At 35.5% G+C, this 14,813-nt stretch overlaps 2 protein-coding genes across 2 annotated transcripts in view; one reads left to right on the top strand and one right to left on the bottom strand.

Moving 5' to 3' along the window:
* The window catches only part of Smyd5 (SET and MYND domain containing, class 5), a 32,655-nt gene extending 28,195 nt beyond the window's left edge, over nucleotides 1-4,460 (bottom strand). Inside the window, exon 1 of the mRNA XM_014358108.2 lies at nucleotides 4,280-4,460. Coding sequence (XP_014213594.2) covers nucleotides 4,280-4,330 — 51 coding nt within the window. The 5' untranslated portion in view covers nucleotides 4,331-4,460. The remainder of the gene's footprint in view (nucleotides 1-4,279) is intronic.
* A 2,102-nt stretch (nucleotides 4,461-6,562) lies between these two features.
* Nucleotides 6,563-14,813, top strand: part of Fancm (FA complementation group M) — a 94,803-nt gene continuing 86,552 nt past the window's right edge. Inside the window, exons 1-11 of the mRNA XM_014354576.2 lie at nucleotides 6,563-6,987; nucleotides 7,064-7,231; nucleotides 7,328-7,500; nucleotides 7,567-7,656; nucleotides 7,721-7,945; nucleotides 8,023-8,176; nucleotides 8,245-8,366; nucleotides 8,443-8,562; nucleotides 8,639-8,804; nucleotides 8,882-9,036; nucleotides 9,117-9,446. Of these exons, the coding sequence (XP_014210062.2) occupies nucleotides 6,807-6,987; nucleotides 7,064-7,231; nucleotides 7,328-7,500; nucleotides 7,567-7,656; nucleotides 7,721-7,945; nucleotides 8,023-8,176; nucleotides 8,245-8,366; nucleotides 8,443-8,562; nucleotides 8,639-8,804; nucleotides 8,882-9,036; nucleotides 9,117-9,446 (1,884 nt within the window). The 5' untranslated portion in view covers nucleotides 6,563-6,806. The remainder of the gene's footprint in view (nucleotides 6,988-7,063; nucleotides 7,232-7,327; nucleotides 7,501-7,566; nucleotides 7,657-7,720; nucleotides 7,946-8,022; nucleotides 8,177-8,244; nucleotides 8,367-8,442; nucleotides 8,563-8,638; nucleotides 8,805-8,881; nucleotides 9,037-9,116; nucleotides 9,447-14,813) is intronic.

The raw sequence follows: 14,813 nt of genomic DNA, 5'->3' as shown, positions 1-14,813 counted from the left end.
AATTAAAAAAAATAATTTCTTTTTTCAAACAATTCTTTGAATTTACAGCCCCTGTAATACTTCTGTAATTGTCGATCTGATGTAATATACCAAATTATTGGCTCTCTAGTTTTTGAATGACTACTTTCGAAATTTATCTAACTGCATATTGCTGCTGAATGTTTGCACAGATTTAGTCCTGCTTTACAATTGCATAAATAATTTTTTTAAGTTCAGTTTTCATGTAGCTAGCAAAATAAATGCTTATTGAAACAACGGTTAAAACATACTTTATAAGTTTGTGAGAAAGACTGTACGAATAATTTTTTTTTTTTTTGACATAAAAAATTTTATGTAAACAAAACATTTACATAACATAGTTTTGTATATTTTTATTTGAACATTATAATAATTAGTATTTGACTTTACGCTTGCAGCTCCAGGGGTTTCTCTTAAAACCAGTTCTTTTAAACAACGAGTCTGATTGTCTCGAATTTACTTTAAAGTGTTACTAACATGAAAACTTTCAACAAGTTTACGATCTTTTGAGAGGCTTTATTGCGAAAAACATTGGTTTCTACTTTTTGAATACCTAATTTTATCATAACAACAACCATATTTTTAGCTCTAAATAAAATTTATATTTCATTTTAAATTTACAAATAAATAACATTCCTTTCTGTTGGCTTTACTAAAATGCAGATGTTTCGACACCACCGCTATTCAAACAAAAAATCCAGGAGATGGCGTCACTGGCTCACACGAAAGAACCACGGGTACCCACATTATACGTTAACAGCAAACACCGATACACACTTTTAATAACAATCAATTAATTAGCAAAAAATTAGTATATTTATTCATCTGATAATGGATGTTATCATAAAAACAGGCTTCAGGAATATCACACACTCGATTTATTTTAACCCTGAAGCCTTAAAAAAAGGTAAGCAGTTGGTTGAAACTAGTCATGTGTGCGATGTTACAGAATTTCAAAGTGATGGATTTAGCAATTTGACAAGTATCGTCGCAATAAGGCAGACCTCGGTAACTTCAGCTCCGTACAAAATTAACCTGCAGGTGCGTTTTATTCAGATTATTTTAAAAATTGTCAAAGTTGCAATGCATATGAAAATTACCTTTATTTACGGTTGGATGATTATCAAAATTTATGTAATTCTACTCCATCTGTCTTTGCGCTACTGTTACACTGAACAACACAGCACTTTCTTACACCCATATTTCATAAAAGTTTTAATAATAGAAATCACAATAATCATGTCAATTTTCGCGTCTTTATCTTTCTTTTTGCTGTCTGCTTTTAAGAGTGTGCTCTGGATCGAAAACTACCGAGACTTCATTAATATATTATTACATTCAAACATTTTACAACCATTCTTGGCACAACATAGCTCATTTTTTTACATTTGTGCAACTGCAATTTCATAATATTAATACTATTTATGCATACATGATGATAACATCTGTAAATTTGACGAAAAACTGTAATTCTTTCCTTAATTAATCAAAAATGACAGTAATTTGGTACACCAGGTTTCCTGTTTTCGCCACTACGCACGCTGGCGTTGACTCATCTATCCCCTCCCATCACTTGCACCTGGCCAATTACGCGCGAAAATAAAAAATTGTAATATTAATAACACAAGTGCCTATCACCTAATGACCTGGCCACTCTGTTAAATAAATAATTATTAATAAATAACACAAGCGCCTATCACCCAATGACCCGGGGCGCTAGCTTACTGGCCACTATTAAATAATAAATTTTCAATCACTCACAAGAGCACCAATTAAAAAGATCTTTGTCGTACTAGACAATTAATCGAAATTTTGAATTGTTTACATATGTTATCAGTTAACTTTTTATTACTCAATAGTGCCACAAATAAGTGTCCTGGGTCATTAGAAAATAGGTGCTTTACTTATTTATTGATAATTATTTATTTGCAAGATTCACAACAAGCGCCTCGGGTTATCAGGTGATAGGTGCTTGTGTTGTTAATAATTATTTATTTAACAGAGTGACCAGTAAGTACCCCGGGTGATTGGGTGATAAGCGCTTGTGTTAATAATTAATATTTTATTATTTAATAGAGCGACCAGTGAGCGCCCCGGGGCATTGGGTGATGAGCACTTGTGTTATAAATTAATAATATATGTCGTTTAATAAAGCAACCTGTAAGCGCCCCGGGTCATCGGGCGATAGGCGCTTGTATTATTGCTTAACATTTTATTATTTAATAGAGAGGCAAGTAAGCGCCCTGGGTCATTGGGTGATGGGCGCTTGTGTTCATAATTAATATTTTATTATTTAATAGAGCGACCAGTGAGCTCCCCGGGTCATTGGGTGATAGGCGCTTATGTTATTAATATTACAATTTCTAATTTTCGTGCGTTGTGGGTACCGTTTTTAGCAATGCCCCTTTACTGGTGTCTGCTCGGCGAAACATTCTCCCTAGATCCTTTAACTATGTATACGATCTAGGGAAAAAATTTTGATATTGAATCCACCTAAACCAACGCTGGGCTAACTGTAACGATTCTATGAGGTGCGTTAGGGCAATATTTTGTAAGTAGTCATATATGTGAGTTTTAAGGTGGCTCCAGTGGCCTCAATGTTAAAATTATAAATAACCCAACCGAAATTAATAAAATTGAATAATATTCTTTTAATTCCCATCTTTCTATTCGTATAAAAAAAAAATTAAGGTTGACGATGAAAATTGTAAGAAATCATGCTTACAAAATCGTAGTTTTAAGACGGGTTACATAGGAAATGCAAGCTTACGCAATATACAACCTACTGCTGCACTTATATAAATAACCCGTAAGGTGTAAAAAACATACTATCTTGTATATATTATTACGCAGTTTTCGATGACATGAGAAAAGTGTCTTGTTATTAAACAAAATCTTTAAATAATCGGAGACTAAGGAGCTGTTCACATAGACATTTTTTGCTTAATTCAATGTGAACGTTCATATTGAAAAGGGTGTTCCACTGTTCCGCTAAACTCAAATTGAGTGAACAGACTGAACAGACCTATACCTCTTTTTCCATCAGGCAACAAAGCCTATATATATTTATATGGTTGCAACTACATTGACTGACAGCGAACACAGTATAGGTCTGTTCAGTCTGTTCACTCAATTTGAGTTTAGCGGAACAGTGGAACCCCCTTTTCAATATGAACGTTCACATTGAATTAAGCAAAAAATGTCTATGTGAACAGCTCTTAAGTATACAGTTGCGAGTGCAAGTCAGCTCTCAGCTGTCTGCATTCTGCAGAGTACATATATATAGGTGTAACTACTCTTGAACTTAGGAGCGTACCGTAACAGTTCATCAATTAGGGCACCATAAAACTTTTTTGTTTTTTTATATTTACTCACTAAAGTAACAGATAAAATGTAGAATATGGCTTACAACAGTCTCTACGATAATTTTATACCATATTTTAAAGAAAATAATGATTAATTTTTAGTCTCCCCATTTTGATACGGCACTAGACACTGGAGCCACCTTAATATGTTTGTACAATGAATTAATATATAATCCTTTTATAACGTATTACTGCTTATATTTCTAGAACAATGAAGTACAACAACATAATATAAACACTCTAGAAATATGTATTATGTACTAAATAATCAATTTTAGCCATACAGAGATAAACTAAGCACAAATCTGCCAAAATGAGCAAAACTTAGCCAAATTGAGCTAAACTAATTCTATCTGATCGTAGTTGGTTTTAAACGATTCTTGTTGGAGCTATAATGTTCGAAATGACTTTTGTGTTGCGCAGTCCGACTCGATTTGACACAATACGGATAAATTGGGCTTAATTAGGTTGGGTTAGGTTCAGTTGGGCACATTTAGGCTGTTTTAAGCAGTGATTTATTTTCATTGGGTTTACGTAAATACGTAGATTTGGGGCAAACAGACGCAGGGAGATCATTATTAATTAATGTACACATGCTTTTTGTACACAATTTTTTTGTAAACTGTACACCAGTCACATTTTAGTGCAATGATTCAGAATCTGTGTAACTTCTATTATTTTTACTTAATAAATCATCCATAATATTTTTGATATTTTACTGTAACGAACGCGTATGGTGAAATGTATGATACAACTGCACTCATATCGAATTTGGGCCACCTTAAGTTAGATGCATTAGATGTGCTGTCAAAGCTGTAGGTTACCCTTCGGCAGCCAATTAGGAATACCCGTACTGAAAACAGCAAATCGAATAAGTTCAAAAATAAAGGACTTACTTTTTCGTTGTCTACTAATCTAATGTCAAATTTTTTGCTGTCCTCTGTCATAGTGGTTGAAATAAATGGATGCAACAGAAATGATAATTGATCTAAATGTATCTACACTGCAGGCGCATGGTCAAAATCAGGGTGTAAGACATAGATATACAAGAAATGTAGACTGCTCACTATGCATCGGTGCCTCTGTCCTCTGTTCCGTCCTCCTGCCTGCGCCCTACGAGTCCCACGACCCCACTCGTAAAGACTTGTGAAGTTGGCGCCCGTAAATATTAAATATTAATATTTTGCACCTATTTAGGGCTTAAACAATTCCTCCTTACTTGCGGATTTATCCTCCACTTGAATTTTTATTTGCGGATCAATAGTTTGCGAGATATTTGCAAAATAAAAAGTCGAAAATGGGCGCGGCGCTGAAGTATAAAAAACTTTGTTTTAAGTGCTAAATTGGGTTAAAATCCAATTCTACCTGTACAATTCGATTCCTCCTCATTTGCGGATTACGGAGGTATATAAATTAATGTAATTAAATGTCACAAAGTTTGTAAATAATGAATTTAATTATTGAGTGAGAGAATCTAGTAACTTTTGTCTAGTGACTTTTGGTCCAGTGCACCGTTCCTGTTGTTCGGTACATGTCGTTTCCTCCGTACTGCGGGTTTTACAAAATATTCATCAGAATAGAAAACTTTAGTAGGTATTAATCTATTAATTATTAGTTATAAGTTATTCAGCTTTTGAGTCAATACACACACACACACACATACATTACATACTTGAAACTCAAAGAAAATATTATTTGTCAATAGATACAGATTTTTCATCTTGAGAATCTAATATCTGGAATCTATTGTGGCAAACACTGTGGACTAATGTTTATTCATTACGCGCGAAATTTTAATATTTGTTGTTATTCAAGAAACAAATAACAACACAACTAAAAAGTAGCAGTACAGCTATCATTACAATACAAGCCACAGCTAAGTAAGCACACAAGTCATAATTTTGTTTGGACAAGTTTTAGAAAACAGCTCAAGCTCTCAAGCATTCAAATTTCACGCGTAAATGATCAATCAGGCGAATTGAAGATCAAGTTACCGACCAGTGGAAACGGATAAAAGTGACACAGGCTGTGTTCGCCTAAGGCGAGTAAGGCTCTGTTTGTTATTAAGTCTGTTAAGGTCACGTGATTATTTATCATAAGTGCGAGGGAGACAGCATGATGTCACCGTCTCACTCGCACTTATCATAAATGATCACGTGACCTTAACATACTACAAACGGAGCCTATGCAAACACAGCCCCAGTAATAAATTTAAAAGTACTCAATTTTAAAAAATGTTTATTAAATGGGTTTACTCTAGATTGCATAGTCATCGAAAAATGTGTTTGTGTGTGTGTATTTACCCAAAGGCTGAATAACTAATAACTAATAATTAATAGATTAATACCTACTAAAGTTTTCTATTCTAATAAATATTTTGTAGAACCCGCTGTACGGAGGAAACGACATGTACCGAACAACAGGAACGGTGCACTGGACCAAAAGTCACTAAACAAAAGTTACTAGATTCTCTCACTCAATAATTAAATTCATTATTTACAAACTTTGTGACATTTAATTACATTAATTTATATACCTCCGTAATCCGCAAATGAGGAGGAATCGAATCGTACAGGTAGAATTGGATTTTAACCCAATTTAGCACTTAAAACAAAGTTTTTTATACTTCAGCGCCGCGCCCATTTTCGACTTTTTATTTTGCAAATATCTCGCAAACTATTGATCCGCAAATAAAAATTCAAGTGGAGGATAAATCCGCAAGTAAGGAGGAATCGTTTAAGCCCTGAATGGGTGCAAAATATTAATATTTAATATTTACGGGCGCCAACTTCACAAGTCTGACGGTGTTATGGAAAAAAGCGCGATTTGTTTTGGCATTTCGGACCTCAGCTCCAGTAGTCACTTTACCTTATGTGACGATCTGTGACAGCAGCGTTGCCATTTACGCGGTGAATCTGACTTTCGGAACGCACCCCTGGAAGTTCAAGACTCCATGTATACGCAGCCTTAGGTATACGCCAGTGTGTGGCTGAGAATATAGAAACATCTATACTCTCTGTTTGTGGTTACCATAGAGGTATAAGAATAGAGGGGAAAAGCGCTATACTAGCCCATTAGCGGCAGCGACATATAACTAAGTGTAACGGGGCATCCGTCCTTGTTGCCAAAGCCACGTTATTGGCTACTTCTTCGTCCTGAATCCTACAGTTGATTCAATCTCACGTATGACTCGACCAATAACATAACTGCCAGACAAAGACAGATGCCCCGTTACGTAGCGAATTCTGCTGTCGCATATCACGCCCCCTTTTCTCCTCTATTCTTATACCTCTATGGTGGTTACGAAAAAGCGTAAAATTCGAAGTTTTCAACACAAACAATACTAAGTACCTAAGCAGGCAAAAAATAGGGACGTGCAGCAGCATCAGTAGTGGATCGTTTGGTTATTAATGTCTGAGTTAAATGGCAGAGACGCTATCCGAGGGCCCAACGGCCTTTATTTCTAGCGAGCCAGAGAGTCTTGGATTCGACCTAACTTCCGGTTTAAAATGGATCTACCCAGAGAATTATCCGCGCCGAGAATACCAGTTCTCCATTGTCCAGACTGCTCTTTTCAACAATACACTCGTCTGCCTGCCAACAGGTTTGTACCATTACATGTTACCTGCCCACTTGAGACGTTAAGAGTCTTTATGCCTTGTGTTCATTCTTACTGACAGGCTTGGGCAAGACCTTCATTGCAGCTGTGGTTATGTACAATTTCTGGAGATGGTTCCCCAGAGGCAAGGTTGTCTTTTTAGCCCCTACCAAGCCACTCGTTGCTCAGCAGATTCAGGCCTGTCATGAAATTATGGGCATACCCCACGACCAAACAATTGAGCTCACTGGTTGGTCTGATGCCCTCTACTTCTACTATTTTATTACGATGAGTGAGAATAACTTACTAATATTGTATATGTTATCTTGTTCTCATCTTTAATTAGGAGCTACTGTTCAGGTCAAGCGCAGACTAGCCTGGACCCAGAAAAGAGTAATTTTTGCTACACCACAGACTTTTCAGAAAGATCTGCAACACGACTGTGTGCCTTGCGAGTTGATAAAATGCATTGTTATTGATGAAGCTCATAAGGCTCTGGGAAAACATTCCTATTGCGAGGTAGATATGAAACTTTAACTGAGGTTCTTATGACTCTCAAAAAGCAATAAAATTTGTTTCTTTTAGATTGTGCAGTTGTTAAATAAACAAAACAAGTTTTTTCGCGTGCTAGCCCTGTCTGCAACTCCCGGAAGTAAAATAGACCATGTTAGAGAAGTGAGTTTGTTGATTAAAAATCAGTTATCAAAGAAATTATGATGATTCACTATTCTCATTGCAGATAATTCAAAATCTGCTCATCTCTGAGCTGGAGCTAAGAGATGACTCTTCCCCTGATATTATACCTTATACCAATGTCAGATCGATAGAGAAAGTAATTGTTCACCTAGGCAAGGACCTTCATGAGTTTAAAGAAAGGTACATAAGGATAATGGACCCTCATGTTCGAATTCTGATTACTAATCATATTCTTCAAGGCTGCACGGCAACTATATCGAAAGGACGGGTAAATACTTGTTTTCTATTTTCAATTCGTTAATTAGTGTTTAGTATCGTATGTAAATAATTGTATCTGATGCATAGATATTCATGTTAATGAAGCAGTACGATAATAGGCCTCATAAAGCAAAAAATCACGGCACAATTATTAAAACACTTACCATATTACTCACAATGTACCATGCATATGAACTTCTGATTAAGAATGGACTTCGGGCATTTTACAATTTTTATTTGAGTACGTAAAATTGTTTTTTTTTTTCCACATGTTAATTTGCTGGCAATTGATTTTTTATCGTTTGTAAGATCATGCAGACAAATTCTGGCTTACTACGGAACTGGATTTACGGTTACTGCTTGAAGACGTTAAAAAGTACATAGGCGATTTTCCAAAAATAAAGCCTTTACCTGACGGTAGCATTCCTGAAGTCAGTACAATGAATTTGAATTGATGTTTAATCAAACAAAACTCAATATTAATCCAAAAATGACCTTTATCTGTAGGTACAAAATGATTTAGTTTTTGGACACAATAAATTTGACACACTGCAACAATTGTTAGAAGAACACTTCAGAACGTTTGCTAGTCAAAACCGGAGTACAAAAGCGATTGTTTTTGTTGAAGTATGTAAAATCTTATTGTCTATCAGTAAATATGAGCGATACACATGAATGTGTAACGGAAATTATTTTGTTACAGTATCGTGATATTGTTAATGAAGTGTACGTACTCTTATTGCAAAAAAGACCTCTTATCAGGCCTCAGATATTTGTTGGACAAGCCGGTCAAAAACAAAAAGAACAATTGTCTGCCTTAGAGAATTTTCGTAACAACAAAGTGAACGTCTTGATCTCTACGTCAGTTGGTAATGTAACGAGAATTTTTCAAGAGCAGTTTTGCAAGATAATTAAGGGCAACCAAACGTTTTGCTTGAATTTTTAGGAGAAGAAGGATTGGACGTAGGTGAGGTTGACTTAATTATTTGCTTTGATATTTCCTCAAGCACACCTATCAGGCTTGTACAAAGAATGGGACGGACTGGCAGAAAGCGCAATGGACGTGTGGTCCTGCTATTAACAGAAGGAAAAGAATTTCAGGTGTAGTTTGATAAATAATTCATTTTGCCCTGTTTTTAAAATCATTTTTGATGTTCAGTAAACATTTGTTTTTGGATTAGACTTTAAATCAGGCGTTGTCAAAGAAAGACACAATAAATGCTAAAATTCTACAGTCAAGTAATATCGCCTCATCGTTGTACCAATCAAGTCCTCGAATGGTACCAGTCAACATGAATCCTGAGTGCCATGAGATGTTTATCAAAATTTTACCTAAGATACCAAAGGTTAAGTCGACTTCGATGAAGCCTGCTAAACAAACTGCAGTGCCTAGCGAAAAAAACCGTAAAAAGAAGAACAAAACAGATGCCACTCTGGGAAGCCAGTCTGCTGAGTCTCAATCATCGACATTTAAGACTAGCCTAGGTCTTAGGAAAAATGGAGGTGGTCAGGTACTGTGTAAATATATGTGCGCAAGTCGATTCATAGCATTAAATAATTTAGTAGATATTTTTTAAAGCACAAACTTTGCTGATTGCAGCAGTACCCTAACTGATTTTAAACATTTTTTATTTTAATAACTTCTTAGACGTTCATCTTTCTTACATTTCTTGTTTTATTTTGTTTGAACAATCTTACGTAATTATACCGGTTCTATACCAATTGACACTCCACATTTTTATGTTTCTCTAGTTAAATCGCTATAGAGTCGCAATATTAAGTTTTCTTGAATATTTTCTTGTATTTCCTTTTCCAAACGCACATATTTTAATTAATTAACAGTGTGTATTAGAATTTTGACGTTGTGAAATCAATAGTAAGTACACACATTGTGAGTAGTCGATACCCTTTAAAGTAAAGTAACATGTCGCGCTCTATTCAAGGTGAAGTATGGTTGAATTAGGTGAAACTAATATCAATATCCCAACAATTCTAACTAGCTCGAAAAAAGATAGGGTGGTAGTTTCAATGCATGACAACAAATTGGCACAGAATTTAACGAATAAAAATGTCAGCAAGAGCCCCCCAAAAAATAGCAAAAATTTCCAGAACATGGATTTCGCGTCTAGAAAAAAACCGAAAAATCGCATACAAAAAAGTGTTTTCTAAGAAAGATGAGCAATTAGTCCATTGCTCGGAGACAAAACACATATAATTTAATCTTATGTTTTCCAGTATAGAAAAAATTGGTCATTTCGCTTTAGAATTTCCTCAGGGAAACGGGAAAAATAGTTTTGTCTAAATGAAAAGTCGGCTTCATTCATTTGTAATTCATGAAAAAATACTGATTTTTATTTAGTTTTTTGCTTATATCTCCGCTTTTGTTGCTCTCAGAAAAAATTTTCGATTGCCGATCTCTTCGTCATCAAATGTCCTATAAAGCAGACACTTTTGCTAATCCAGTATTGATTGATTTTTCATAACATGTTAATGGCACAAAAACGCGAAAAAAATTTTATATACCGATAAAATTGTCGATCAACGGAAAAAAATGCTAACGTGTTAATTGTTTAAAATGAAACTTTAAAGTGATATTACAAACTTTACAGTTGGTTTATCGAAATTTCGCTTCGATAAAAACATTGGGTTGAAGGTTAGTAATGTTAAAAAAAAAACAAAAATAAAAAATTCATTTTTGTAAACTTTAACGTTTTGCCAGCAAAAAATTTTATTTTACAACTAAACCAATTGTAATTATATGTCAATTTTGCATACTTTCTTACCAAACAAACGTCATTGAATTCGTCATGAAAAATCAGTAATTTGAGAAAAAAAAAAAAAAAGAAAAAAGAAAAAAAAATGCTGTAGCTCAATCTGAGTCCAAGATACAAGGAATTAATGTTTTTATTTGGCAATCATGGACTGACAATTGAATTTTTTATCACAAAAAAATTCGTGCATCATCTTCATGTATTTCTTTATCACACTACCGCAGCACTTTATCAATTTCATTGTAAAAAAAAAACTGAAAAAAAATCACCAAAATCTCATTGTAGCAGCCAAGAAAGCTTAGCTCTCCCAGAGATGAGTAGAGAGATTGCTAACGCCTACCCGATCAAAAATTTAACTAGGCTGCCTCGGTAGTTAGAGGAGGCCTAGGTAGGCTACCTCGGCAGGCCCAAGGTAGGTTTTGTTACGGTGGAATTGGCAGGGACTAGGTAGGAAGCCTAGCTAGGTATCTTCCATCTCACTTTTTCTTATACTGTATCTGTAGCAACAATAAATAGGTACAACTGATGCGAATGACAGCCATTTTGGAGCAGTGTGTGTAAGATAATTAACTTACATGTTAAGGGTTCTCTGCATTTTTATTGAATAGTTAAAAAAAATTTTTTTTGTAAAATGAGTGAGACAGTAAAACGATCGTCGTCATTAAGTAAGGAAAGGTTCAAGAGATATCGTGCTTCAAAACGTGCAATTGCAATGTAAGAATAAAAAGAAATACATGGCTCCAATATTCGTGCAAATTACGATGGGTTATTGGGTTATTGAGTCAAAATCGAAATGCTAAGGGCTAGAACATTTAAAATATTCTCACAGTCTTATTAAGGGGGCTCCTTCACGAAAGTCCCCAAACAGAGATATATTATTTCTTGTAAATAAAAGTCTACTGAATCTAATGGTGGTCTAAATTATATTTCGAATGGGTCAAAATTTTGAGAAATTCGAGCTCAAAGTTGTAACTATTAGCACATGTTCCTATGGGGCAGCGTGAAAAACAATTTGTTTTCGTTTATAATAAACCTAAATTAAATGTCCCAGCAGACTGAATATATACGTTTTGTAGATGAAGTCTTCCTCTGTAATATGCTGTATTAAAAATTGTGGATAAAGGACCATTTTAGCGAGATATTTGTGATGGAAATAAATAAATAGTGTCCGGGAGGTCAGGAGGTTACGTGGGTAGCAGACGTACTTGTTCACCTAATCGCGCGAATTTTCAAAAAGTTGAGATTCGTATAGCTTGAAGTTTGTATGTACCTAGCATTATTTTTATCGAATAAGGAGAATGGAATTAAATAAATATAAACTTTTTGTATATTTTAACGCTTCTAAATATTTTTATACATTATTTTAACAATCCTGGAAAATATATATTTGCAATGACTACCTGGTATAACCTCTTGAGTGCCTTTTTTTCTCATATTTTGTTACATACTTTTTTTTCATGAACTTGCCTTTCCTCCATCCTCTTGAGACTCTATGTGCGTGGTATTCTTTTTTTTAGGTGGATTAGAAGGACCGTCATCCATTGTTTATTAATTAAATGATGTTAATGACATACAGATACTAAACACTATAGAGGTAGAGTAATAGCAGAAATGCATGCAAAAACACGACATATATATACCATATACCTATATATTACATCGCTATACTACACCAACACAGGTGGTCTGGTCTGATGGTGTACCCTCGTATGCACTAGACTGGTCAAAACAATAATTAATTTTTCGTACAAAGTTAAACTACACACATAAATATCATTTTTCCCACTTCATACGTTATTAAAAATATAATGATTTTCAGACACATTTGTTTATTGAAAAACAAAACTTTATTTTTTGTTTGTCTTTGACCTTAGCAGTAGTCGTAGGAGCCCCCTTAAATTGAAACCATTTTTTCCTTACTGTATTTTTTTACATTTAAAAAATAATTTATGTTTTTAATAGAACAGTTACCATTGTTGGAAGATATTATACTATTTTTTATTCTCCTAGTCTGAGAATTTATTTCTTAAAGTACAGTATATAACGCACCCCTAAGAAGCGAGGCTAAGGAGCAAAGCAAACATATACTTAAAGCATTTTCGGCGGTGGTATGCATAAAATAGTCTAGAGAGGTTGCCTAGGTACGGCCAAGCTAAGCCACGTTACATCACGCCATCTGCCTCTATATTTTTGCCCCGCTAGGACCTAGCTAGGCTAGCTAGGCTGCCTAGGTAGAAACAAGCTAGACGCCCGCTAAGCTTTCCGATCAGGTGACTCCAATGCTACGATGCGCAGTGTTGGCAAAGAAGATCTTCGCATATCCCCACCACTACCGGAACTTCCCGTTGGAAATGTTCCAGAGCCAATTAGAAAAAAACTACAGCAGGAGTGTAGAAAAAGACTTATTTCTCCTAGGATTCCCGTATACTAAGGCATGCTTAGTCATTGAACAACAGGGCTCCCAAATTATTTAAATTATTAACACAACCACATATCAACCAATAACCCACGGAGCTTACTGGCCACTCTATTAAATAATAAATTATTAACTGGTAACACAAGCGCCTAGCACCCAATAAGCCGTGGAGCTTACTGGTCGTTCTAAAAAATAATCAAATCTTGGAAAATAACAAAAGCAACTATCACCCGATGACCCGGCGCGCTTACTGGGTATTCTGATAAATAATTAAAGTGTTAAATTATATCACAAGCGCCTAGTACCCGATAACTAAGGGTGCTCTTTGGCCGCTCTAATAAGTATTTAAATGACAAATTTTAACGCAAGCTGCTATTACCCGATAACCTGAGCGCTAACTGGCCACTCTCATGAATAATGACACAATTGACTATTTTCCAATGACTCAGGGCGCTGACTAGCCACTTCAATGGATAATTGAAATGTTAAATAATAACACAAGCTCTTTTTACGTCAGTGAACCGGGCTACTCACTGGCCACTCTTATAGATAATATTGCAAGCGACGACCACCCAATAACCCAGGGCGCTTACTTGCCACTATAGTAAATAGTTACACAAGTACCTATTGCTTGATGACCTGGGCTACTCACTAGCCATTTCAATATGTAACATTGGAAGCGACTTCTTTCTTGCCACTCTAGTGAATAGTTACACAAACGCATATCACTTAATGACCTGGGGCGCTTACTAGCCATTCTTGTAAGTAATAAATTATAAAACAATAACACAAGCATTTGTTTTTTGATGACTCAGGGTGCTAACTTGCCACTCTGATAAGTAATAAAATAATGACCCAAGCACTTACTGGCCGCTCTAATAATTAATTTAATTTTTAGTAACAATCCAAACGCCTGTCACCCAAAGACCCAGGATGCCTACTGGCCTCTCTACTATGTAATAAAACGTTAAATAATAACAGTAGCGCCTATTACCCGACGACTATGTGCTTACTGGCTACTTTAATAGATAATAACGCAAGCGACTATCAACTGAAGACCCGGCGGCGCTTACTACTTAGTCACTATGATAAATAATTTAAATGTTAAATGATAACACAAGTGCCTATCATCCGATGACCGAGAGTGCTTACTGGCGTCTCTTATAAGTAATAAAATGTTGAACGATAACGCAAGCTTCTTTTATCCGATGACCGGAAGTGCGTACTGGCCACTCTCGTAAGTAATAAAGTGTTCAATAATAACTAAAGCCCCTGTCACCCGATGACCTAGGGTGCTTGCTAGCTTAAGATTCGATTATTTAATAGAGTGGCCAGTAAGCTCCCGGGCTCATTGGGTGCTAGGCGCTTGTGTTACCAGTTAATAATTTATTATTTAATAGAGTGGCCACTCTGCTCCGTGGGTTATTAGTTGATATGTGGTTGTGTTAATAATTTAAATAATTTGGGAGCCCTGTTGTCCAATGACTAAGTATGCCTTAGTATACGGGAATTCGAGGAGAAATAAATTTTTCCCTATACTTCTGCTGTAGCTCTTCTTGATTGGCTCTGGAACTTTTCTAACGGAAAGTTTCGATACTACTGGGGGTAGGTACGCGAAGATTCTCATTGCCAACACTGACGATGCGAGACAACTTTTTGGCACTGATCGGGCCGATCCGCCGCGGCCAGCT

Source organism: Copidosoma floridanum, unplaced genomic scaffold, assembly GCF_036245765.1.
Source record: "Copidosoma floridanum isolate Cflo_tuat_1 unplaced genomic scaffold, Cflo_Japanese_pri ptg000004l, whole genome shotgun sequence".
Classification (NCBI taxonomy): Eukaryota; Metazoa; Arthropoda; class Insecta; order Hymenoptera; family Encyrtidae; genus Copidosoma; species Copidosoma floridanum.
This window is presented reverse-complemented; position numbering and strand designations above follow the sequence as displayed.